Source organism: Mesoplodon densirostris, chromosome 2 (genome assembly GCF_025265405.1).
Source record: "Mesoplodon densirostris isolate mMesDen1 chromosome 2, mMesDen1 primary haplotype, whole genome shotgun sequence".
Classification (NCBI taxonomy): Eukaryota; Metazoa; Chordata; class Mammalia; order Artiodactyla; family Ziphiidae; genus Mesoplodon; species Mesoplodon densirostris.
In genome coordinates this window covers 98181765-98207434 of record NC_082662.1, presented here as the reverse complement: position 1 = coordinate 98207434, position 25670 = coordinate 98181765, and the positions used below count along the sequence as shown (strand labels likewise).

At 39.4% G+C, this 25670-nt stretch overlaps 2 protein-coding genes across 5 annotated transcripts in view; both read left to right on the top strand.

The window, feature by feature from the left end:
• Positions 1–11954, top strand: part of WDR47 (WD repeat domain 47) — a 56785-nt gene extending 44831 nt beyond the window's left edge. For both annotated transcript variants that reach the window (XM_060090214.1, XM_060090213.1), the window contains exons 10-15: positions 388–545; positions 3663–3832; positions 4614–4784; positions 5469–5600; positions 8671–8889; positions 10596–11954. In XM_060090214.1, the coding sequence (XP_059946197.1) occupies positions 388–545; positions 3663–3832; positions 4614–4784; positions 5469–5600; positions 8671–8889; positions 10596–10738 (993 nt within the window). In that variant the 3' untranslated portion in view covers positions 10739–11954. The remainder of the gene's footprint in view (positions 1–387; positions 546–3662; positions 3833–4613; positions 4785–5468; positions 5601–8670; positions 8890–10595) is intronic.
• A 3003-nt stretch (positions 11955–14957) lies between these two features.
• CLCC1 (chloride channel CLIC like 1) overlaps positions 14958–25670 on the top strand; it is a 31794-nt gene continuing 21081 nt past the window's right edge. For all 3 annotated transcript variants that reach the window (XM_060090212.1, XM_060090211.1, XM_060090210.1), the window contains exon 1: positions 14958–15057. In XM_060090212.1, coding sequence (XP_059946195.1) covers positions 14977–15057 — 81 coding nt within the window. In that variant the 5' untranslated portion in view covers positions 14958–14976. The remainder of the gene's footprint in view (positions 15058–25670) is intronic.

Genomic DNA, 25670 nt, shown 5'->3' with positions numbered 1-25670 from the left:
ATTAAATAATAGTGTTTTATATTTCCTACTTTTAGAAACATGAACAGTTTTCTGTTTTTGTAAGAACTATACATGTGGGCTATTTTTTTCCTTGACAGTTAAAGAGAACTTAATATAGGAATGCATATTCTTATATTTTGTCATAGTAAATGAAGAAAAACTTGAATGTCTGTGATCTATGTGAGCTTAGTTTAGCAATGAGTAGCAAAAATAGAAAAATTGGGCTTAATTTGGATTTGCCATTCAAAAAAATGTATGATTGTAGATTATGAACATTAAAGTGATGAAGTGAATAATACAGTTCAGATGAATTTAAAATGAGATAAAGACAAATTCTTTCAAATTCATTTTTTTATAAAATGACTTTTATATTCATTCTTTCCATAGGATGACAAAACAAAAAAGCAGTTTGTTTGTATTAATACCCTAGAAGACACACAAGCTGTTAGAGCAGTGGCTTTTCATCCAGGTGGTGGTCTGTATGCTGTCGGTTCAAATTCAAAAACTCTGAGAGTATGTGCATATCCAGAAGTAATTGATCCAAGGTAAGGATAGATGATTTATTGTGCCATTCTTACTTTAGTTTTTAATTTAGCTATATGGTCCCTTTTTTAAGAATTGCCATTCAGTAGTGTTTAATTTTTATTTCTTTTCCTTTTATTAAGCTTTTACACTTTTGTTTTCAATACTTAGAAAATATACGTAAGAATCATCGATTATCTTTATAAGTTGTTTTTCATAAAATGTTTTTGATTAGGCCATTGTTCACTCAATAGTCTAGTTTTCTTTATTTACATGGTTTTTGTTAATTTTTAAAAAAATATGCAAGATCCTTCTATTCTAGCTTAATTACATAAAGACAAAGTATTGCTGGTTATAGACTTGGAGAAAATTTAAAATGTCTTATACTAATAATTTCAAAGAAGTATTAGGTTGAACTATATGAAATTGCTGATATTTGACCATTTTGACCTAGAAAGATTCAATTTTCATTCGGTCAACCTAATTTTGATTTTAGTCTCTTGTTTTAACAGATTATGGGATTTGAAAATAAGAGATATATCTTTAAAGGCATATGTTGCAAAAAACCAGGCACATGACCTTATGTGTTAGGTGTACAACTAATTCTTTAAAGTTACTGAGAAAGCATATACCTTAGATATAATCTCACAGAAAACCGAATTTGAACTCTTTTTTGTCAATTTATTTGTCAAGGCTTTTACTATCAAAATAAATAGGCATTATAAAGATCAAGAACTATTTGGTAGATTTTGTGGTTAGAGAAATGGCCACAAATGGAATAGTTTTCATACCAGTAGACAAAAACACTCAAACAAAACAAGCTACACATCTTTAAAAAATTTTTAATAAAAAGCAGTACATGTCATAATATGTTTTGGAAACTTTTTACAACCCTTAGGCTTTTTTATTATAACCCCAGTTTGGAGAACAGAGGGGGCGAGATTATTTATTTGCATTTTTTGGTATATCTCTGTATCTGAAACTAGAAATTTAGGCTTTTTGACTGCAGTAGCATTTAAAGGTTGGGAAGGGGAATAGGGATCATGTTAGATGATAGTAACATAATTTATTGGTGCTCATTGTGTTAGTTAAGTAGGATTATATGAGAGAATAGGCAGAATTCCAGATCAGGGTGTGGAAAAGAAAAACAATTATGTAGGCAGAGCCAAAGACTTTGTGTATTTAAGGTTAATCTGATCTTAAATTGACTTTCCTCTTTTGTATTTCTCATGCTGGCACAGATGTTTCATAGACTCCCTTGAAGAAACTGATTTTTATGAAAATAAATTCATTTATTTAACAAATATATTTTGAGCTCCTTCTATGTGCTAGGCTTTGGGGATAGTTGTGAGTAAAACAAACATGTTCATTGACCTATGGAACTTCTGTCTTAGTGGAGAAGATGGATATTATGGAGATAGGCACACTAATAAATGTAATTATACATTGTTGTAGGTGCTATGAAGAGAAAGTACAAGGTGCTGTAACATAGTAAAACGGGAGATGAGGGAACTGGGGAGTCAGAGTAGGACCTCTTTGAAGAAGAGGTGTTAAAGCTGAGATCTGAGGGTGAGTAGAACCTAGCCATGTGAAGAGAAGGGAGAAGATAGTAATTAGAGGAAACATAACGTGAGAAAGAGCTTGGCTTTTTAAGGAACCAAAACAAGTTCAGATCGGCTGGAGTATTGTGAGCTGTAGTGTGATGAGGCTACAGAGATAGATATGAACTAAGTTATGCAGTTTTGTATCCATTTTGGATTTTATGGTGAGTGCAGTGGGAAGCTGCTGAAAATTTTCAGCAGAACAGTATTGTGATGTAAACTCTGGGTCAGATGGCAATAAGATTAGATGCTAGGAGAAAGGTAGGAGGCTGTTGTCAATGGCCGGTGTGATGGCAGTGCAAAATGGATGGAGGTAAAATCCATTTAAAGAAAGAATTGGTTGGCCCTGGCAATGAACTGGATGTGCAGCTGAAAAGAGAATCTTGATCTGATTTATTTTCTCTATCACTATTAAGTACCTTGTAAGTGTTGAAGATTTATCAATATTATTGTTTTTTAAAAATTTCTTAGTTATGAAAATTTTAAGCATACACAGAAGTAGAGATTAGTACACTGAAATGCATTTGTCAAGATTTTTGTCACATTTCTTCATCCTTTTTGTTTACTAAAGTATTTTAAGGTATTTTAATCTTAGGTTTGTCATTTCACCCTTTAGGATGAATCTCCAAAAACATGTACATTTTCTTACATAGACTTGATGTTATCATTATACCTATAGTATCTTAATATTAGTCTATGTTTTAAAGTACAAATAAGATGCTACTACTCCACTAAACCAGTGTTAGACTCCCATTAAAGGCCAAGCTATCGAGGAGCATGGCATTTAGGACCTTCCCCAGCTGTGCTTGCTGCTCCTCACCCATCATGTCTGTCCCACTCAGTCTCTGGAATGCCCCAGGCTTCTCCCCGCCAATCCTACAGACTTTTTCCCATGCTGCATGCTGGGCTGGTCTCCCCACTATATATTATCTTCACTGAAGCAGTTTTCCTGCCTTCATCTTTTTCTGTAATAGTTCTCCCTGTCCTTTAAGGCCTAGTACCTTGTATTGGACTATAATATTTATACTTGCTTTAGTGTATGTGGGTAGTCATGAAACATCTACCCCTGCCAGATATTAAACTCAGGACAGAGCTCTTGCCGCTTTTATTTTTTCTCTGTCCTTTTCTCTATCCTTTGCCTTCCCCCAGCCCCAGGCAATTGCTCATATTATATGTTTAATAAATGTTTATTGAACTTTTTGAATTAGAAGCATCATTAGCTCTTTTTAAAATTCTTCTGGGAATTGAAAAATATATGAAAATATGTGAAATGAAGACTTAAAAAATATCCTCTTCCCTATGTGGTCTGAAATAAGACTTAAGGTTAGTATAATAATGGTTAATAATTTTACTTTTGGATTTTAAATATGCTTTAAATTTATTTCATCTAAGAGTTTGAAAATTGTTAACGTACTGTCTGATACTTTTTTTGCTCCCTCCCTCAAGAACAACCATAATGCAGAACTTCACATTCACTTCACATTCATTAACCTTAGTAAGCAAGAAATTGAAATATCTTTTTGCGATTTTTCTTTCTAGTGCACATGACATCCCTAAGCAGCCAGTGGTACGTTTTAAAAGGAATAAACATCACAAAGGATCCATTTACTGTGTGGCCTGGAGTCCTTGTGGACAGTTATTAGCGACAGGATCAAATGACAAATACGTCAAAGTGCTGCCCTTCAATGCAGAGACTTGTAATGCAACAGGTAGGGGCCGAGTATGTAAGCAGTAGCTTGCCAGTATGTTCTTTATGTTTCCCCACGTGTCTCTGATATAGCTCTGTATTGTTTTTAGTAAAATCTAAGAATATACCATTAAGAATTTTTTTACATTCTAATTGCTTGTGTTCATGAGGCATTGGCATTCTTCTTTTTTTTTTTTGCGTTACGCGGGCCTCTCACCGCTGTGACCTCTCCCGTTGCGGAGCACAGGCTCCGGACGCGCAGGCTCAGCGGCCATGGCTCACGGGCCCAGCCTCTCCGCGGCACGTGGGATCTTCCCGGACCGGGGCGTGAACCTGTATCCCCTGCATCTGCAGGCGGACTCTCAACCACTGTGCCACCAGGGAAGCCTGGCATTACTCTTTTTTAATCACTTCTTACAAGGTGGCCAGGTGGTGTCTAATCCTCAGAAAATTATTGTCAGCAAAAAAATAACTTTTATATAACTTCCAGAATTGTATTAGTGAATATTTTCCAGAGAGTATCTGCTTTTTCTTTCATTTTCTTTGGGATAAAAGCCAAGAAGGTAACTCTACATATAGCTCTGTTTTAGTGATGATGATAACCAAGTCGGTATTTTGATTTCTTGACGTTTTTTTACTCAGTAAAGTGAAATTGATTATTATATCAATTCCAAAATGAAAATATAAACCATACTATTCTACCGTTCTACTACTCTTGGTCAGTTTGGAGGCAGTTTAGCAGTCTCAAATTATCACAGTAAGTTGAGCAGCGTCTTTTTTTAAAATTCTTATTGCTGTTTCAGGACCGGATCTGGAATTTAGTATGCATGATGGGACAATTAGAGACTTGGCATTTATGGAAGGCCCAGAAAGTGGTGGAGCTATTTTGATAAGTGCTGGAGCAGGGGATTGTAACATTTATACAACCGATTGTCAAAGAGGACAGGGCCTCCATGCTCTGAGTGGGCATACCGGTATGTGATATCAGTCTCAGATGCTACTCTTCTTTTTGTTCATCCCATGCTTTTTCCCCCTACGCATTTTCATTAATGGGGGTATATTGCATCAAAAGGGATTTCTTCAGGACAGGAAATTTTTATTTCAAAAATCTAAATTGTGAACTTTGGATAACAACACAGTAATGATAGCTAACATTTTCCTTTACTTATACACATAATTCCTTAATTTAATCCTCACAACAACCTTATAAGGCCAGAAGTTCTATCTCCATCTTAAATGTGGAATAGGCAAAACTTGAAAAGGCAAAATGACTTGCTCATTATCTTACTGCCAAACATGGCAGAACAGGTCTGTCCCTTCCAAAGCTGGTGATCTAATCCCACAATCCTTTGCTTCCTCTTTGGAAAATTTGCCCTAATTTCAAATGATAATATTTTTTTCAGTACTAATTATGATGTCCTGAAATATTTGACTCACCAAAAAAGGTAAAGTTTATACAGCATGGTTTTGATGTGCCTTTTACTGAATTCAATTTTTTGAAAATTGCCAATGTATTTGATATATATGGAAAATCCCTGCCACACAGTATATTTGATTAACTAGATTAGACGTGCTCAACAGTAAGGAGTACTTAGCTTTGAATGTGTTATAGAAAAATACTGTTCCACAGTAATAACTGATTATATGATCTTTTATAGGGCATATTTTAGCGCTTTACACTTGGAGCGGCTGGATGATTGCGTCTGGTTCCCAAGATAAGACTGTTAGGTTCTGGGATCTCCGTGTACCAAGCTGTGTTCGTGTTGTTGGCACAACATTCCATGGAACTGGTAGGTTTTTTTGGAATTTAAATAAATTTATATGAGAAAGAAACTTTATAGATTGCACTTACTTCTCTCCTGCAAAACATGTTAAAAAACAATAGGAACAATAGAAACTAACTACTTGGCATTTTATTGATTACCTTAAATTCTTACAAAATGCTTTCATCTGTTACTTTATTTGTAAAAATAATATTCAGCTAAGGAAACCAAGGCCCGAGGAGATTAAATATCATGCCCTGATTATTCTGTTAGCAGGGTCGTTTTAGAACTCAGACCTTTTAAAAAAATTCTTTTAAATTGCATACACATGGCAAAAATTGAGCAAAAGGGTGTAAAACATTTTCTTCCCACTCCTGTTTCTTGGTGTCTTTCCCTAAGGGACCAGTTTCTTATTTATTCTTCTAGGAATATTCTCTAAGTATATAAGCAAAAAGTTTGTATATCATACTCTCCCTTCTCCTTTAAACACACATATACACAGACACAAATGGTAGCATATGACACGTGCCTCGCTTTTTTAATTTAACATGGATTGCTCCGTGTAAACTGAGACTATTGCTCTTTGTGTTATATCACCTTTTAAAATACTGGTATCTAAAAGTGACAGTATTCTGCCATTGTCTTTATTTTAGAGTCCCTTTTCTGCCTTTGTAGGTTTTTTTTTTTTTTTTTTTGCGGTACGCGGGCCTCTCACTGTTGTGGCCTCTCCCGTTGCGGAGCACAGGCTCTGGACGCGCAGGCTCAGCGGCCATGGCTCATGGGCCCAGCCGCTCCGCGGCATGTGGGATCTTCCCAGACCGGGGCACGAACCTGCGTCCCCTGCATCGGCAGGCGGACTCTCAACCACTGTGCTGCCAGGGAAGCCCTGCCTTTATAGTTTTTCATAGCAGTTCTGTGGTACTATTCCAAGGGAAAAGACCTGTCTTATATTCTTAATTTTTTTGTTTTCTCTGTAATGCTTTATCTATTCTCTCAACTTTCATGGACCTTTTTCTATACTTTGAATCAAACCAGATATGTTCTTCCACTTGTCTGCTCATGGTCAGGTCCTCTCATGTTTGGTCTTAGCTTTACTAGCACATTGCCAGAAAGGTCTTCTTTGCCTTAATTGGGACCTTACCATTATTTTCTATCTTCGAACTTGTTTATCTCCTTTATACCTCTCATCACTATTTAAAGTTATATATTTGTGTGTTTATTGCTGGTCTCGTTCAGTAGTTTTTAAGTTTCACAAAGGCAGCAGTCATATCTGTTTTATTTCTCAGAGTAGATTTAAAATCTACCATAGTGCCTGGCCCAAGGGAGTAGTGATCTAATAACTTTGTTGAATAAATGAACCTAGGGCTTCCCTGGTGGCGCAGTGGTTGAGAGTCCGCCTGCCGATGCAGGGGACACGGGTTCGTGCCCCGATCCCGGAAGATCCCACATGCCGCGGAGCGGCTGGGCCCGCGAGCCATGGCCGCGGAGCCTGTGTGTCCGGAGCCTGTGCTCCGCAACGGGAGAGGCCACAGCAGTGAGAGGCCCGCATACCACACACACACAAAAAAATAAATAATAATAATAATAATAAAAAATAAAAATAAATGAACCTAGATTTCTGTTGGCACCATAAACTTTGCACTTGTAAAGCTAAACTCATTATATTTCCCCTGGAAATCCACTCTTATTCCCATTTTCTCTGTGTTTGATAATGGTTCTCTTATTTCCTTGTGTACATAGATTTGAAATCTGGGGCTCATTTTTCACTTCTTTTTTTGCCCCCATCCAGGCAGTTAATTGACAAGACTGTTGATTCTTTATTCAATTTTTTCCTGAAATCTGTCTACATGTCATCATTCAGGCCCTTATTCTCATTATTCTACTATTCTATCTTGTCTTCCAGTGGTTTCCCTTCTATAGTCTGTCCATTTTAATTTGATACACATTTTCACATAGATTAATCTTCCCAGAGCACTCCTTGGATCATGTAAATCTCTTGCTTAGAAACCTGCAGTGATGTTGGGCTGTGTACAGGAACAAGCTCACACTCTGCAGTTTGGCTTTCAAGATGCTTGACGGTCTGGTCCTAACCTGCCCTTATGTCCCAGCTACAAGCTACCTTTTATGTTAACTTGTGAAAGCAAGTAACTGCAGTCAAACTAAGCTACCTATCCTTAAACGTTTTTATTCCTTTCCTTTAAACAGTTTCTCATGTAATTCCTCCTGATAGCCTCTTCTTTTCTCTATCAAAAATTCAAGCAAAGATTATTTCTAATTACATATATGTGCAATACATGTAAACACATTCTCTCTTATTTATACTGTTTACTATTCTTCAAGATCTAACTTATATCCCTTTTTTCTGTTAAGTCTTCGCAGGCCACTTTGGTCTAGAGTAGTGCTCTTCAACCTTATCATTATTGCTTTCCTTAAGGAGAAAAACAAAATTAAATTTTTTCCTAACAAAAGAAATTAAATACTAAGGAATGAGATTTTGGTTTGGTAGGGCTGAACTTCGAAGGGTTACAAACCATTGTTAATATTTAGGATTTTTTTGTCCTCTGAGAACCAGTTTGCACCCCCATGGAGGCATTATTCCGTGGCCTAGGGTCAAGGGTCCAACCTGTAGACTCAGAGCTTATTTTTTGTTCAGTTCCTGTTGGCGGTTAATCATATGTTGCTTAGAGATACTTCCCACACTGTGTCCTAAAACATATTTTGTTATTTAATCTTTTGTTCCCCCAACTAGACTCTGAGCTGGGTATGGGAGAATTTCTGGACACTTACCCAGTAGTGAAAACACTGCATTAGGAAAAGTGGCTCATCTATTGCACTATAGGTAATGCTGCTCCAGGGGGTTCTCCCCAAAGGACAAAAAAAAGGAGCTTTCTCATTTCTCACAGAATCTTGCTTCACATATCCTCTAAAAAAAGGATGCAAGTATTTATTGGTTGACAGTTTGGATTTTTCCATAACGGAACAGTATTGATAAGCTACATTAAATCTTTAGTGTATGGTTCAGTGAACATAAGTAGCTGTTGTAGTTGAGCTATATTGATTTTTGCATATCGAACCTTCCATTCCTCCTGCTATACAGGCAGTGCAGTGGCATCTGTAGCTGTAGATCCCAGTGGCCGTCTCTTAGCCACAGGACAAGAAGATTCCAGCTGCATGTTATATGACATAAGAGGAGGAAGAATGGTACAAAGTTACCACCCTCATTCCAGTGATGTTCGCTCTGTTCGATTCTCTCCTGGAGCTCACTACTTGCTAACAGGATCCTATGATATGAAAATAAAGGTGACAGACCTACAAGGTGATGGAAATTGACCTCTTTCCTTTTTTTTAGTCTTTCCTATTCTATTTGGAATCTTTCTTTTATGTTAATCTAGTGTGATTGACTATACAACATTTTCAACTTTTAGTTTTGTAGCTTCTGCTGAGCAAATTACTTGGTAAATGTATTGAGAAGAATTGTAACAAATTATTAAATTGAGCAAATAGTCTTATTGTTAAATAGTTTTTACAGTATTTAAAAGAATCAACATTTTTTATACTGAGTCATTTTGAGTTCAGTGATGGTAGATGTTAAAATATACATTTATGTATCAATACTCCTGCTGCTACTTTAAAATAACATAGTGTATAATCTGTATGTATAATTATATCTTCAGTATCTAGTTTTGTTTTTAAACATACATTAAGCAAATATTTACTGTGTACCAACTAGGGACAGACAGAGAGATGAATAAGACAGGTAACTTTCTTCCTGATGGAGCTTACATTTTAGAGGTCAGTAAAAAGCAAACCAGTAAACAGTGTAATTTTAGGTATTGGCAAGTGCTGTTAAACGATTAGCAAGGCAGGAGAGAGTGACAGGGTGGCTAGGGGAAGACTGTGCTGGACAGGCTAGAGTAGGTCTCACCAGCGAGGTGCCATTTGCACAGAGACCTGGTGAGAAGAACAAGCTGTGCCAGGACCCTAGGAACAGACCATAGCACGGTCAAGGTGCTGAGGCAGGAATGGATTTGGCTTGCTCATGACACTGCTAAGTTCCAGTGTGGCTGGAACTTAGTGAACCGAGGGAGAGAGAGGCAGGAGAATAAATCAGAGGCAGGGTTTTGTAGGCATTTTAAAAAGCATAATAGGAATCCTTTGGACGATTTAAAATAGGGAGTGATATGGTCTGTAAATTTTAAAAATAATTTTGAATTATAGGGAGAGTGTGTAAGTATAAATATCTGCGAGGAAGCGATTGGACCAATTCAGGTGGAAGATGATGGTGGCCTGGACTAGGGTTGTAAAGGTGGAGGTAGTAAGAAGTGACTGAATTACGGATGTATTTTAGTTTGTTTCTGTTAAGTTTGGGGAGTGAGGGAAAAAGGAATCAGTGCTGATTCCTAGGTTTTTGGCATGAGCAAGCAAATGGTACCGTTGAGATGAGGAAGACAGGGAGAGGAACAGGTTTAGGCAAGAAAATCAAGAGTTTGTTTTAAACAAGTTATACTTAAGATGACTGTCAAGGCAGTCAAGTGAGATGTCAGATAGCTGTTGGTCTACTAGTCGAGCTCAGGTGAGAAGTCAAGGTTGGAGATGAAATGTGCATGAATCTTAAGTATACAAATGGCTGTGGTAGTATGGTACTAGGTGAAATTTCATAGGAGATGAGGTATAAAGGGAACAAGAAATTTGAAGGCTGACTGTTGGGATTCACCAAACTTTAACTCAGGAAGAAGAGGACAAACATCAAAGGAGGCTGAGGTGTAGTGGCACTGAAGTCAGGGGGATATCAAGGGGAGAGAGTTTCAAGGAGAGAGTGGCAGCCGTGTAATGTTGCTGTGTATATGTTACCAAATACTGCTCCCATAATTAGATCTTCAGTAACTTAAACTGTTTAAACTTTTCAGTGTACTATATTAATGTATTAGGCTTTTATATACTGTAATGTCTTAAAGTAATAGGAAGTCTATGAAATCTATACATATTTTGTACTGTAAGTCAAATCTCTTTTCTTTAATTTAGGAGACCTCACTAAACAGCTTCCTATCATGGTGGTGGGGGAACACAAGGACAAAGTCATTCAGTGCAGGTGGCACACCCAGGATCTTTCCTTCCTGTCGTCCTCTGCAGACAGAACTGTAACCCTCTGGACATACAGTGGATAGAGTACAGCCAATGTCAGTCTATGCAGTGAGGGCACAGAATTAAGACTACTGAGTTGTGAACATTACAAATTTGAAGAACACGGACTGACCTGGAAGGTGTCTTAGCACGAGGAGGCCCCTTATTACTACGTACCCCTGTGATAGGAGCTGTTGGGTGGTGTTATTCTGCAGTGCTTTCAGTCTTCCATGTGAGCTCGTGCTGCTGTGACCTGCTGTATGTAGTCTTGTTGCCAAAGTCTGCGGAAGAGCTCTTATGTTGTCAGTGTGCACTCTAAGTCAAGGTGGCCGATGTGTTTACAGTTTAGTATTAAATGCATTCCTTGGTCTTCGCCTAAATGACAGTTTTATATACACATTGAAACTGAACTATACTTTAAGCGTATTATTACATGTAATGCAACCAAGTTCTACACAGATTAAACATAGATATTCAGAAATTACTTTTGCTTTTCTCACAATCCCATGATATTGTATCACTTGTCAGCTAGAGATCAGAATTTTTTATGTCTCCCCAGAGTTACATTGTTGTTTTAACTAAGGATCACTATGGAGTTTAAAAATGCGTGGAAAACTGCTTCTTAGTTCATTATGTGGTATAGGCCTTTTCTTTTTTCTTAAACCCAGGGATAGAATTACTCTTTTGTCACATTATTTTGTTTCAGGCTTAAAAGGTAAACGTGTTTGCTTCAGAAACTTGTTAATTTCAATTTTTTGGATGCAACAAGATACCTCCCTTCTAAACTGTACTGTAGGCAGAGCAGCAGCGTTATGTGATGCAACACTTGATGGTACAGTAAATTTACCAGCTAGCATTTTTCCTTTTCAAAATTAAAAACTTGGCCATAGACTATAGCGTGGCTTGAAATGCTATGTCTGCATGATAACTTAAAATGGAAAATTTAAACTTTGCACTCCAAAAGCTTATTCGGATTCTTTTCTTGCACTGTTTTGTGTAATGCAGAATAATGATTTTATTTCTATGGCATTGTAGATCCTAACATTTATGTATCTTTATTTTCATATTGTATAGTAATTTTACTTTAAATTATTAAATAGCCTATTTTATTTATTTCAAATGCAGTTGAGTTGGTTCTAATTATTGAACTGTCTGTGCACTGTATGTAGCAAGCATTTTTAATCTATTGTATACAAGTGGAAAGGGTATTAGAAGTGTAACTGTGCTATTATTTCAATAAAGACCTCTTGACACCTTAAACTATTCCTGTTCCTCAGTGTCTGTGGTTTTCAGTTTAGAGTGTTGTTTTTTCCAGCTTACTTGGCAGTAGTGTGGTCCAGTGGATGAACCCCACAATCAATTTCTTTTTTTTTTTTTTTTTTTTTTTTTTGCGGTAGGCGGGCCTCTCACTGTTGTGGCCTCTCCCGTTGCGGAGCACAGGCTCCGGACGCGCAGGCCCAGCGGCCATGGCTCACGGGCCCAGCTGCTCCGCGGCATGTGGGATCTTCCTGGACCGGGGCACGAACCCGTGTCCCCTGCATCGGCAGGCGGACTCTCAACCACTGTGCCACCAGGGAAGCCCCACAATCACTTTCTTAAGTTTCTTTTTAAATTTCTCATAGTAACTTACTTTTCAATCCTTCGCAACTGTCTTTTGTGTGTCTTCTCTTTTATTCACTATCTAAAGAACTATATATACTGAACATATTGTAAAAGTTAATTAATAAAAGCTGGGCAAAATATATAAATTCTAACTGACTACAAATACATTGAATCGAGTACTTTAGAAATAAAATATGATTAGCTTGTGGATATTCAGCAGTACAGTTTTCCTACCTCTCAGGCATGCAGAAGGGAATTCTACTAAAAACAGGCCACAGTCTCCTTTAGTTTACTTTCATACTTAGTTTTACACATTTTAGATATTATAGCAGGCCATTAGTGTTAATTTAAAACTAGAAAAAGGCAATTTCTTGATGTAGACCAGATCAACTTCATGGTAAAAAGTGTTCATAAAATTATGTATTCTACCTCCATCACTGTCAAGGAGAAAACTTTAAGATCCTCCCATATGTTGGGTATTTGTACTTTGCAGTACATTAGATATAAGCACTAGAACTTATCTTACTTATTTCAGTAGCTGTCTGGTAACATATGTCCTTTTTCCTGTGCCTCCACACTATCTTCTGCATGGAGGTGAATAGATTCTTGGAGGTTCACGTGAAAGAGAAGATACGAGAACTGAAGTATCTATAATCTCTGAATCCTCTATTGGGGGTTCAGGGAAGGAGACTGGGGATGGGAGGGCAGTGTAGAAGTTCTTGGCTTCTCCCTGGCAGAAGCTTCAGAGGTCTGATTCAAATTACACTTTTAAAAAAAATTTTATTTTTAATTTTTTTGGCCCTGCTGCTCAGCTTTCAGGATCTTAGTTCCCTGACCAAGGATTGAACCCAGGCCACTGCAGTGAAAATGCCAAGTCCTAACCACTGGACAGCTGGGGAATTCCCCAAGTTTCATTTTTTAATGTTTAATTATTTTTTTAATAATTGTGATAAGCCAAAGGACATAACAGTGAAAGGGCAACCCATGAAATCAGAGAAAATACTTGCAAATCATGTCTGATAAAGGATTAATATCCAGAATATATAAAGAACTCCTACAGCTCAACAACAACCAAAAAAAAAGTCTGGTTAAAAAATGGGCAAAGGACTTTAATAGACATTTCTCCAAAGAAGATAGACAAATGGCCAATAAGCACATGAAAAGATACTCAATATCATTAATCATTAGGGAAATGCAGTTGAAAACCACTGCACACCCAGTAGGATGGCTGCTATCAAAAGAACTAAGTGTTGGCATGCATGTGGAGAAATTGGAACTCTTGTGCATTGTTGGTGGGAATAAAAAATGGTGCAGCCACTGTGGAAAACAGTATAGTGGTCCCTCAAAAAGCTAAAAATAGAATTACCGTTTGATCCAGCAATCCCACTTCTAGGTATATATGCTCAAAATAATTGAAATCAGTGTCGCAAAAAGATACTGTACACTGATGTTCATAGCAGCATTACTCACAAAAGCCAAACTGTGCAAGAAACTGGAGTCCAACAGATAAATGGATAAACTGTGGTATACAATACAATGGAATATTATTCAGCCTTTAAAAAGGAAGGAAATTTTGATATATGTTACAACATGGATGATCCCTGAGGATATTATGTTAAGTGAAATAAGCCAGTCACCAAAAGACAAATATTGTATGATTCCACTTGTATGAGGTACCCTAGAGCAGTCAGAGTTCTAGAGATATGAAGTTATAGAGTATCTTTGGTGATTGCAGGTGGCTAGGGCAGGGAGGAAATGAATTGTTTACGGTGTACAGTTTGTTTTGCAGGATGAAAAGATTCATGGAGATGGATGGTGGTGATGGTTGCACAGCTATGAATGTACTTAATGACATCTGTACACCTAAAAATGGTTAAGATGGTAAATTTTATGTCAGGTGTATTTTTTTTTTAATATTTATTTATTTATTTTGGTTGCTCTGGGTCTTAGTTGTGGCATGCGGGATCTTTTAGCTATGGCCTGCGGACTTTCTTAGTTGCAGCACGCATGCCGGATCTAGTTCCCCGACCAGAGATCCAATCTGGCCCCCCTGCATTGGGAGCACGGAGTCTTACCCACTGGACCACCAGGGAAGTCCCTGTCCGGTGTATTTTAATTTAAAAAAATTGTGATAAGCAACACGCACACTCAAGTGTACTATATGATATACCAAATTTTAACTCACTTTTAAACTTGCTGCCAATAACTTTTGCGTACACCTCTCATTTCTTCCAAGTGTGTAAAACTCATTATTTCCTCTTTGGAGAATTTTTCTGAGCTTCCAAGGCCAGTAAGGGATAAAATCAAAAGAAAACTTACTATTTCCAACTACCACATAGCGTACACTCCCCCACCCCTCCCCAGTACCCAATACTTTAGAACTACTGTTTGTCATTCATTATGTCCCATTTAAAAAATTATACTCAAAATAGATTCCCGGGTTTTACTGCAAATGTTACACATTCTAGAATTTATAAAATAAACCGATACTAAGAAAATACGCTTCGTATCCGTTTTATATATTTGGCTTCCGTGTAAGCCTTCCCTTGCAGAGTTCGGCTGACGAGGGTAAAAATAACTCTGGCCTAAAAACAAGCCTACTGGGGCCGGCCCCGCCGCCTCGGCGGGCCAATCAGCTGCGCACCCGGGAAGGACGTACAGCTGCCGGCCGAGCGAGTCGATGAGGACGAGCGAGAGCCAGGTCCCAGCTGAAGTGCTCGGCGGCTCCGGGGGCGGCTCGCCTTCTTCTCCAGCCTCTCGGGTAGGTGTTTGTCTTCCCGGAGCGGTAGGCTGACGACCAGAGACGTGAGTCCGCCCGGTCGGGTGTGTTTGTGCGGCGGGCGAGGCTGCGGTTTGGCCTGGGCGGGTCCCGCGGGCGGCGACGCAGGGGAGGCCGGGACCTCTGTCCGGGCGGGGGCCGAGCTCGCCCGGGCCTGCGGGGGACTTTGGAGGGCGGCGCAGACCGGGATGAGCGAGAAACCTTCCCCCTTATCTCCCCGGCCAGTTGACGGTCTTAACTCTGGGTGCCACGCGGTTGCTCTTACTTTACGCCGTTCAGAGAGCGGCCTAGGGAAAAGGGGCAAGAAGGGCAAAGCGAGACGCGAGCGAACGTTGACTTTTGTTGGCTTCAGTTATCTCTGAAAACTTTAGGTACAATCTGAACAAATACCGTCAGCAGAATGGCTAGGATTTGGTTGTAGTTGTTTTCAAAAACTCCAAATTAATTTGAATGTTAAAAGTTAGAGATGTATATTTATGAGTGGGTGGTGAAAAACAATGACGATTTTCACTATGATGGTGGTTATGAAGGTGTGGTCCCCAGACTAGCTTATCACCATTACTGGCCTCATCATCGTAGTCATCGAGGAACCGTTAGAAATGCATATTCTGAAGTTTGAGAACCACGGTTCCAGGAAACTACACAAACGCACACGAACTAAATTGCAAGACCCTGACTTTTATGCCAGGCTACTTCTAGGTTAATACAGAAGTTGACTCTAATACCCAAGTTAGCTTTGTCTTACTCATTTCACGTGTAAATTCATTGAAATCAGATGTGTCTCCTTTGTGCCGATTTCCACTCAGTGGCTGGCAGTCTCCTTGGAGATCTCTGTCTTTGTTGGTAGCTGTCCAGTCTAGTAACTCCTGTTAAAGCCCATTCTCCGTATTTCCTGCTTTGTGGAGGTGGGGATCCCGCAGTTCCTCCTCTCCATCTTCTCAGAAGAGCCCCACAGGGCCACTAGCATCTTGCCCTGGAGAGGCAGTTTTAGGTAGAGCCAGTCTGGGTTTGACCACCTAATAGCTGAGTGGCCTTGGGCAAGTTACTTGTTTTTCTAATCTATAAAATGAAGATAATAATAGTACTACTTCTAAGAGTTCTTGTGAGGATTAAATGAATGAATGCACGTAACAGGGTTTCGCACGTAGTAATCAAATTACATAGTAATTCGCACTAGTAGTCACTAGTTACTATTATATAATAATTTTGACATTATTAGTGTCAAAGACACATAGATGAAAAAATTATTAAAAAATAGAACTAAGGGAGAGAGACTATTACTGACAAATGGTAGAATAACAGGTGCCACCACTGAATTACACCAACATAGGATGGTTACTTTTCCTTAACATTTTGCTACTCAGAGTGTGGTCTGTGGGCCAGTGTCTCTGCCATCACTAGGAGCTTGTTAGAAATGCAGAATCTCAGGCCCACCTCAGATTACTGAATCAGAATCTGTTTCTTAACAAGATCTCCACCAGGTTTAGATGTGGCTTTGTTTGGAGGAAGTGTGAGATTATCTGAAGGATTTCTCAAGGAGAAATCACTGACCACAGGGATTTGTCAGGAGGCCTTGACTTTGCAGCTGATTTCACTATTCTGCATCACCTCCTGGTCTTCCATCATTTCTGCATTGCTAAACCCTACCCCTGGATCTGCTGATCATTATTGGAGAAAATAGCATAGTTGCCAATAGCGTGACTTTGTGGGGGTCATAGTCAAAACTCAGCTGCTTGACAGGCTTTTGATTTATCTCCCTTTGTGGAATGCTCCCTTTAGTGCTGTTTTTCCACATCTCCATTCTCCATCCCAGCCTCTGCGTGCACAGGGACACTCTGGGCTTTCCAGTGGTCTTTTTCAGTATCCTCTTGATATCAAACAGTAATGTGAACTTTGAGCTTCTCTTCTTTTTGCTTTAGAACCTTTATTTCCATCCTTCCTCATTCATTTCTATTGATGAAGTCATGTAAAACCTTGTTGCCTATGAAAAGCCTTAACTGTAGCCTTGATTTTAGACACTGCCATCTTTTCCTAGTCTCTGCTCAGTTCAGACACTCCCCTTGTCACCTATTTAGTTCTTTTTTTGGGGGGGGGGCACGCCACGCGTCTTACAGGATCTTAGTTCCCGACCAGAGATTGAACCCGGGCCCACACAGTGAAAAAGTGCAGAGTCCTAACCACTGGACCGCCAGGGAATTCCTTAGTTCTTTTTTTTTTTTTTCATTGAAGTGTAGTTGATTTACAATGTTATGTTAATTTCTGCTGTACAGCAGAGTGATTCAGTTATACATATATATACATTCTTTTTTTATATTCTTTACCATCATGGTTTATCATAGGATACTGAATACAGTTCTCTGTGCTATAGAGTAGGACCTTGGTGTTTATCCATTCCATGTGTAATAGCTTACATCTGCTAACCCCACCATCCCACTCCATCGCTCCCCCAACCCCCTCCCCCTTGGCAACCACAAGTCTGTTCTCTATTCACCTACTTAGTTCTTAACTGCTTAGAATTAGGCTTCTCCCTGTCATTCTATGAAAGTCAGTTCACAGATGACCAACTAATTAACCTATCCGATGGCTTTTTTCAAACTTTATTTTTCTCAGTTTCTCTGAAGTATTTAATATAGTTGACTAATACCTCCTTCTTCAAATTAAGCCCCTCTTGCATAAAACACTTTGCATGTTTTTAGCTTGCCTTCTATTACTCTCATTAGTCTTTACTCTCTTCTTTTGTATTTGGGTCTTCTCAAGGCTTTATTCCTTAGCTTAACTCTTTTTTTTCCCCAGTAAATTATACAGTTATCCAGTATTTCTAAGCATCTCTGGAGCATGACAGGGATTTTAGGATGCCTTCCCCACCATTATTGTTACCTAGTATTTTGGCTTTACATTTTTAAACATAGAAAGTTAGGTTTTTTAAAAAAACTATCAGTTGTTGACTAAATTTATCGATATGCTTGATCAGTTCCCATGCTCGTTGTTGTTTCTTTTATTCACACCTTTCCTCATTGAGGTTAAACTTCTTTAACCTATCAAGAGTCTGTGGGTTGTAGACTTTATTAGTTTTTTTTATGTCTAAAGAAATTTGTATCAGTTTTCTAGGGCTACCTTGACGAAGTACCACAGACTGGGCAGCTTAGACAACAGAAATTAATTTTCTCACAGTTCTGGAGGCTGGAAGTCCAAGATCAAGGTGTCAGCAGGGTGGGTTTCTCTGTGACCTCTCTCTGTGGTTTGCAGGTGGCCATCTTCTCCCTGTGTCTTCACATCATCTTCCCTCTGACCTGTGTCCAAATTTCTGCTTATAAGGACATGAGTAATATTGGATTAGGGCTAATGACCTCATTTTTAACTTAGTTACTTGTTTAGAGATCCTGCCTTTAAATACAGTATTCTGAAGAACTGGGGGTTAGCACTTCAACATATGAATTTGGTGGAGGGATGCAGTTTAGACTGTAACAATACTTTTTTAAAATTAATTTTCATTGGAGTATAGTTGCTTTACAATGTTGTGTTAGTTTCTGCTGTACAGCAAAGCGAATCAGTTAAACGTATACATGTGTCCCCTCTCTTTTAGATTTTCTTCCCGTTTAGGTCACCACAGAGCACTGAGTAGAGTTCCCTGTGCTATACAGTAGGTTCTTGTTATCTATTTTATACATAGTAGTGTATATATGTCCCAATCTCCCAATTCATCCTACCCCTGTTTCCCCCCCTTGGTGTCCATAAGTTTATTCTCTACATCTGTGTCTCTATTTCTTCCTTGCAAATAAGCATAACTATATCTTAATTGGTCTTTCCCATGGGGGGAAAAAAACCTTTTGTAAAATGTGAAATATACATACAGGAAAGTGTGTAAAATACACATGTTCACCTTAGCAAATTATTAAAAAGCAAGCACCTATGTAACTACCATCCAGGTTAAGGAGTAGAACATTGCCATAGTCTCAGAAGCCCTCCAGTACCTTCTCCCTTATCTCATTCTTGATCTCAGAGGGAAGGGTTGCAATATTTACCACCAAGTGTGATGCTTGCTGTAGTACTATGACAAAGTTTTCTTTTATTCCTGGTTTGCTAAGTGTTTTGTTTTAACCATGAATGAATTTATCCTGTTTCATTCTTGATATTGGTTTTGGGGGCCTTCTCTTTTTCTTCATTAATCTTACTATAGGTTTATCAATTTTATTCATCATTTCAAAGAACCAAGTTTTGGTTTTGTTATCTTCTCTACTACATGTTTTCTAATTTATTAATTTTTACTCTTTGTTTTTGAATTGAATCTTTTCCATGATTCTTTCTCATGCCTCAGGTACTTTCCTCCTATGTGTGCACTGATCAGTGTGGTGCTGAATATTCAAGGGAGTCTGTTCTCATACCAATTCCTCTGATACAGACTGTGTCCTCCAATTCAGTTCAATTCTGACCCTAACTATCCAGTTACTGCACACCCCACAAGTTAAGGGCAAAGTCCTTTACAAGACTTTCCCCACATCAGATGCATGTCTTGGGGGCCCCCTGTACTTCTGACCAACTGGCTGTAGATTGAGGGCTTCCCATGGCCTCATCAGATTGGGTAATTCACTAGAACCACTCACTGTAAGTTTTACAGTTAATGGTTTTATTATAAAGGCTATAGATGAAGACCAGCCAAATGAAGAGACATATAGGGCAAAGTCTGGGGGGGAGAACGCAGAGCTTTTGTGTCCTCATGGAATCCAGGTGTGTCACCATCTCAGCACATCAGTGTGTCACCAGCCGGGAAGCTCCTCTGAGCCTCAGTGTCCAGAGTTTTTATCAGGGTTTCAGTCCATAGGCATGATTGATTCATTGGCCACATGATTGAATTCAATCTCCAGCTGCCCTCTCATCCCCAGAGGTTGGATGGCTGAAAGTTCCAACCCTCTAATCATGTGCTTGGTCTTTTGGATGACCGTTCCCCAACCTGAAGCTATCTAGAAGCCCACCATGAGGCACCTCGTTAGCATAACAGACAGTCCTATCACTCAGGAAATTTCAAGGGTGTTTGAAGGAGCTGGGGCCAAGATGGAGTAATAGGGACCCTTTGCAGACCTCTGCAGGTCTGTCTCTATGCAAATTTCCCTTCTGAACTCCAGCTGCCTTGATTTCTCCAGACTCAACTCCATCTCCTCAAGGATCCCAGCTCCTGGGCTCTCCCTGAATTTCCCCTCTGGGTGCCCATGGTTACTTAAGACAGTAGCCTGGGGCAGTGAAAGGGCTGTCCATGTTTGTTTCCCATCTTTCAAGGACCACCATTCTTTCTTGCCTGGTGTCCAGTTTCTTGAAAACCATCTCATATATTTTATGCAGGGTTCTTTCTTGGTTGTTCAGGCAGGAAGGTAAATCTGGTCCCTGTTACTCCATCTTGGCCAGAAGTAGGAGTCCGGGGAGTGCTTTGGAGCATGGAGTTACTATGTCATCTTAACCCCAAACCTTTACCTGAATTCTTCCTTTATTCCTGTCAGGCTCTTGTCCCTAACACTTTGTTAAAAACTGCTGTACCAAATCCAGTGGTCAGTTTGCTGCCCTCTGATCACCTGATCTTTCAGCAGCGTTTGATATAGTTATCTGTTCCCTTCTTTCTTCACATGGCTTCTGGAATACCAGCCTCTCCTGGTTTTCTTCCTGCCTTACTAGTACTCACTGACAGTGTCTCGTCAGTTCCCCCTCTTCTTTCTGACCTCCAAGTGTTGGCATGCCCTAGGATTCGGTCTTTTATCTTCTTAATGGATCTTACGGCGATCTTATCCAGTCTGTGGCTTTAAACCTCATCTACATCCTGATGGCTCCCAACTGTGTTTCTGTAGCCCCACTCCTCTCCTTAGCTCCATACTGTGGATTAGACATCTCCACTTTGATATTAGTAGGCATCTGAAGTGTACTGTGTCTAAAACAGAACTCTTGATATGTCAGAACTTGCTATCTGCTCACCTGAGTGTCCCTCAGTCTTTCCCATTCTCCCGGTTACCCTGGTCACAAACCTGATGTCATCCCGAATCTTTTCTTGTCCTTACTTCTTACATCCAGTTTACCAGCAATTTCTGCAGTGTATTTCTGCATTAGTTAGGGTAGCACAAGATGGTGTTAAAAAAACAAACCCCCAAATCTCAGGGCTTACCATAAAAGAAATGTATTTTTGTTCACATGAAAGTCAAAAAACATGTTCCCACTTAGTAGGTGGCCTTGCATGTGGTCATTTAGGGTCCCAGCTCCTTTAGTTTGGCCGCCCTCCTCTAGGGCTCAGTGTCCTCCCCATTCCCTGATGGTTGAGGGGGCCAGCTTATGGAGGGTCACGTGTGGGACGCTTTCATGGATGTGTTGCATATCCCTTCCACTGCTGTTGCGCTGGCCAGGACTTAATTGTCACATACTTAACTGGAGGACAGGCTGGGATGTGTAGTTACCATGTGTCCAGAAGGAAGAAGATGGAATGTGCTTGGTGATCTGTTAGCTGGTCTTCACCACATGTGGTAATGTCTACCTCAAATTTTAAAATGTTATCATTTATCATCACCTTTGTTACTGTCTTAGTTCGTGCCACCTTCATCTCTCAACTGGACTACTGAAAATCCTTCTTTCTAGTCTCTTGCTTTTGCTCTTCTCTTCCAGCCTCCACATAGCAGGCCCAGTCATTTTAGAATGTAACCCAGATTCTATCACGTCTGTGCTCAAACTCTAGTGGAGACACAGATGTGGAGAACAAACGTATGTACACCAAGGGGGGAAAGTGGCAGGGGGTTGGTGGGGTGGTGTGATGAATTATGAGATTGGGATTGACATGTATACACTGATGGGTGTAAAATGGATAACTAATAAGAACCTGCTGTATAAAAAAATAAAATAAAATTCAAAAATTCAAAAAAAAAAAACTCTAGTGGGTGGCTTCCTATTACACTTAGAGTAAAAACCACACTCATTACTGTGGCCTATTCCCCTTCTCCCCTCCAACTCATTCCCAGGACCCAGTTGTTCTGGCCTTCTTGCCCATTCTTTGAATGCTTCAAACATAATCCCTGCTTGGGCCTTTATGCTTGCTATGCCCTCTCTCTGGGTTTTCTTTTCCTAAATCTTCCTAAGGTTAGCTTATCATTTTTCTGTTTAAATGTTGTTGGTTATCTACCACTGTGTAACAAACCACCCCAAAGTTTAGGGGCTTTCAACAACCATTTTATCATCTCTCATGATTCCGTGGCTTGTGGGGCTTGACTGAGCTCAGCTGGGTAGTTATTTTTTTCCACATGATGTTGGCAGGATCACGAGGTCAGTTACAAAGGGATTGGACTGGAACCACCTAGAAGGCTCACCCACATGGCTGGTCGTTGATGTTGGCTGCCAACTGGGAGCTCAGGGTGCCCCTGCACGTGGTGTCTCCAGGTGACTTGGCATTCTCAAAGCGTGGTGGCTGAGTTCCAAGAGGGTGTCCCAAAAGCAGGTGTTCCAGAGTGATAAAGTAGAAGCAGCTGATCCTGGTTTAGGTTAGGCCAGGCCCAGAACCAACACAGCATTACTTCTACCACAGTATTTTGGCTGGTCACATGGCCAGCCCAGATTTAGGAGGAAAGGAAATAAACTCCATCTCTCAGTGCGGGAAATAATAGAGAATTTGAGGCCATGTTTCATCTCCTCAGAGGCCTTCTGTAAAATACCCAGCATTACCTAATCCATCTACACCATTGTCTTGTTTTATTTTCCTTATATGACTTATCACTATCTGAAATTTTTTTTTCTATTGGCCTGTAGCAGAGCTCAAGGTTTTTTTTTTTATTTTTTGCTTTATAACAAATTTAATCAGTTATACATATACATATGTTCCCATATCCCCTCCCTTTTGCGTCTCCCTCCCACCCTCCCTATCCCACCCCTCCAGGCGGTCACAAAGCACCGAGCTGATCTCCCTGTGCTATGCGGCTGCTTCCCACTAGCTATCTACCTTACGTTTGGTAGTGTATATATGTCCATGCCGCTCTTTCACTTTGTCACAGCTTACCCTTCCCCCTCCCCATATCCTCAAGTCCATTCTCTAGTAGGTCTGTGTCTTTATTCCTGTCTTACCCCTATGTTCTTCATGACATTTTTTTTTCTTAAATTCCATATATATGTGTCAGCATACAGTATTTGTCTTTCTCTTTCTGACTTACTTCACTCTGTATGACAGACTCTAGGTCCATCCACCTCATTACAAATAGCTCAATTTCATTTCTTTTTATGGCTGAGTAATATTCCATTGTATATACGTGCCACATCTTCTTTACCCATTCATCCGATGATGGACACTTAGGTTGTTTCCATCTCTGGGCTATTGTAAATAGGGCTGCTATGAACATTTTGGTACATGTCTCTTTTTGAATTATGGTTTTCTCAGGGTATATGCCCAGTAGTGGGATTGCTGGGTCATATGGTAGTTCTATTTGTAGTTTTTTAAGGAACCTCCATACCGTTCTCCATAGTGGCTGTACCAATTCACATTCCCACCAGCAGTGCAAGAGTGTTCCTTTTTTTCCACACCCTCTCCAGCATTTATTGTTTCTAGATTTTTTGATGATGGCCATTCTGACTGGTGTGAGATGATATCTCATTGTAGTTTTGATTTGCATTTCTCTAATGAGCAAAGATGTTGAGCATCCTTTCATGTGTTTGTTGGCAGTCTGTATATCTTCTGTGGAGAAATGTCTGTTTAGGTCTTCTGCCCATTTTTGGATTGGGTTGTTTATTTTTTTGTTATTGAGCTGCATGAGCTGCTTATAAATTTTGGAGATTAATCCTTTGTCAGTTGCTTCATTTACAAATATTTTCTCCCATTCTGAGGGTTGTCTTTTGGTCTTGTTTATGGTTTCCTTTGCTGTGCAAAAGCTTTTAAGTTTCATTAGGTCCCATGTGTTTATTTTTGTCTTTATTTCCATTTCTCTAGGAGGTGGGTCAAAAAGGATCTTGCTGTGATTTATGTCATAGAGTGTTCTACCTATGTTTTCCTCTAAGAGTTTGATAGTGTCTGGCCTTACATTTAGGTCTTTAATCCATTTTGAGCTTATTTTTGTGTATGGTGTTAGGGAGTGATCTAATCTCATACTTTTACATGTCCCTATCCAGTTTTCCCAGCACCACTTATTGAAGAGACTGTCCTTTCTCCACTGTACATTCCTGCCTCCTTTATCAAAGATAAGGTGACCATATGTCCGTGGGTTTATCTCTGGGCTTTCTATCCTGTTCCATTGATCTATCTTTCTGTTTTTGTGCCAGTACCATACTGTCTTGATTACTGTAGCTTTGTAGTATAGTCTGAAGTCAGGGAGCCTGATTCCTCCAGCTCCATTTTTCGTTCTCAAGATTGCTTTGGCTATTTGGGGTCTTTTGTGTTTCCATACAAATTGTGAAATTTTTTGCTCTAGTTCTGTGAAAAATGCCAGTGGTAGTTTGATAGGGATTGCATTGAATCTGTAGATTGCTTTGGGTAGTAGAGTCATTTTCACAATGTTGATTCTTCCAATCCAAGAACATGGTACATCTCTCCATCTATTTGTATCATCTTTAATTTCTTTCATCAGTGTCTTATAATTTTCTGCATACAGGTCTTTTGTCTCCTTAGGTAGGTTTATTCCTAGATATTTTATTCTTTTTGTTGCAATGGTAAATGGGAGTGTTTCCTTGATTTCACTTTCAGATTTTTCATCATTAGTATATAGGAATGCCAGAGATTTCTGTGCATTAATTTTGTATCCTGCAACTTTACCAAATTCATTGATTAGCTCTAGTAGTTTTCTGGTAGCATCTTTAGGATTCTCTATGTATAGTATCATGTCATCTGCAAACAGTGACAGCTTTACTTCTTCTTTTCCGATTTGGATTCCTTTTATTTCCTTTTCTTCTCTGATTGCTGTGGCTAGAACTTCCAAAACTAGGTTGAATAAGAGTGGTGAGAGTGGGCAGCCTTGTCTTGTTCCTGATCTTAGTGGAAATGGTTTCAGTTTTTCGCCATTGAGGACGATGCTGGCTGTGGGTTTGTCATATATGGCCTTTATTATGTTGAGGAAAGTTCCCTCTATGCCTACTTTCTGCAGGATTTTTATCATAAATGGGTGTTGAATTTTGTCAAAAGCTTTCTCTGCATCTATTGAGATGATCATATGGTTTTTCTCCTTCAGTTTGTTAATATGGTGTATCACGTTGATTGATTTGCGTATATTGAAGAATCCTTGCATTCCTGGAATAAACCCCACTTGATCATGGTGTATGATCCTTTTAATGTGCTGTTGGATTCTGTTTGCTAGTATTTTGTTGAGGATTTTTGCATCTATGTTCATCAGTGATATTGGCCTGTAGTTTTCTTTCTTTGTGACATCCTTGTCTGGTTTTGGTATCAAGGTGATGGTGGCCTCGTAGAATGAGTTTGGGAGTGTTCCTCCCTCTGTTATATTTTGGAAGAGTTTGAGAAGGATACGTGTTAGCTCTTCTTTAAATGTTTGATAGTATTCGCCTGTGAAGCCATCTGGTCCTGGGCTTTTGTTGGAAGACTTTTTTTTTTTTTTTTTTTTTTTTTTTTTGTGGTACGCGGGCCTCTCACTGTTGTGGCCTCT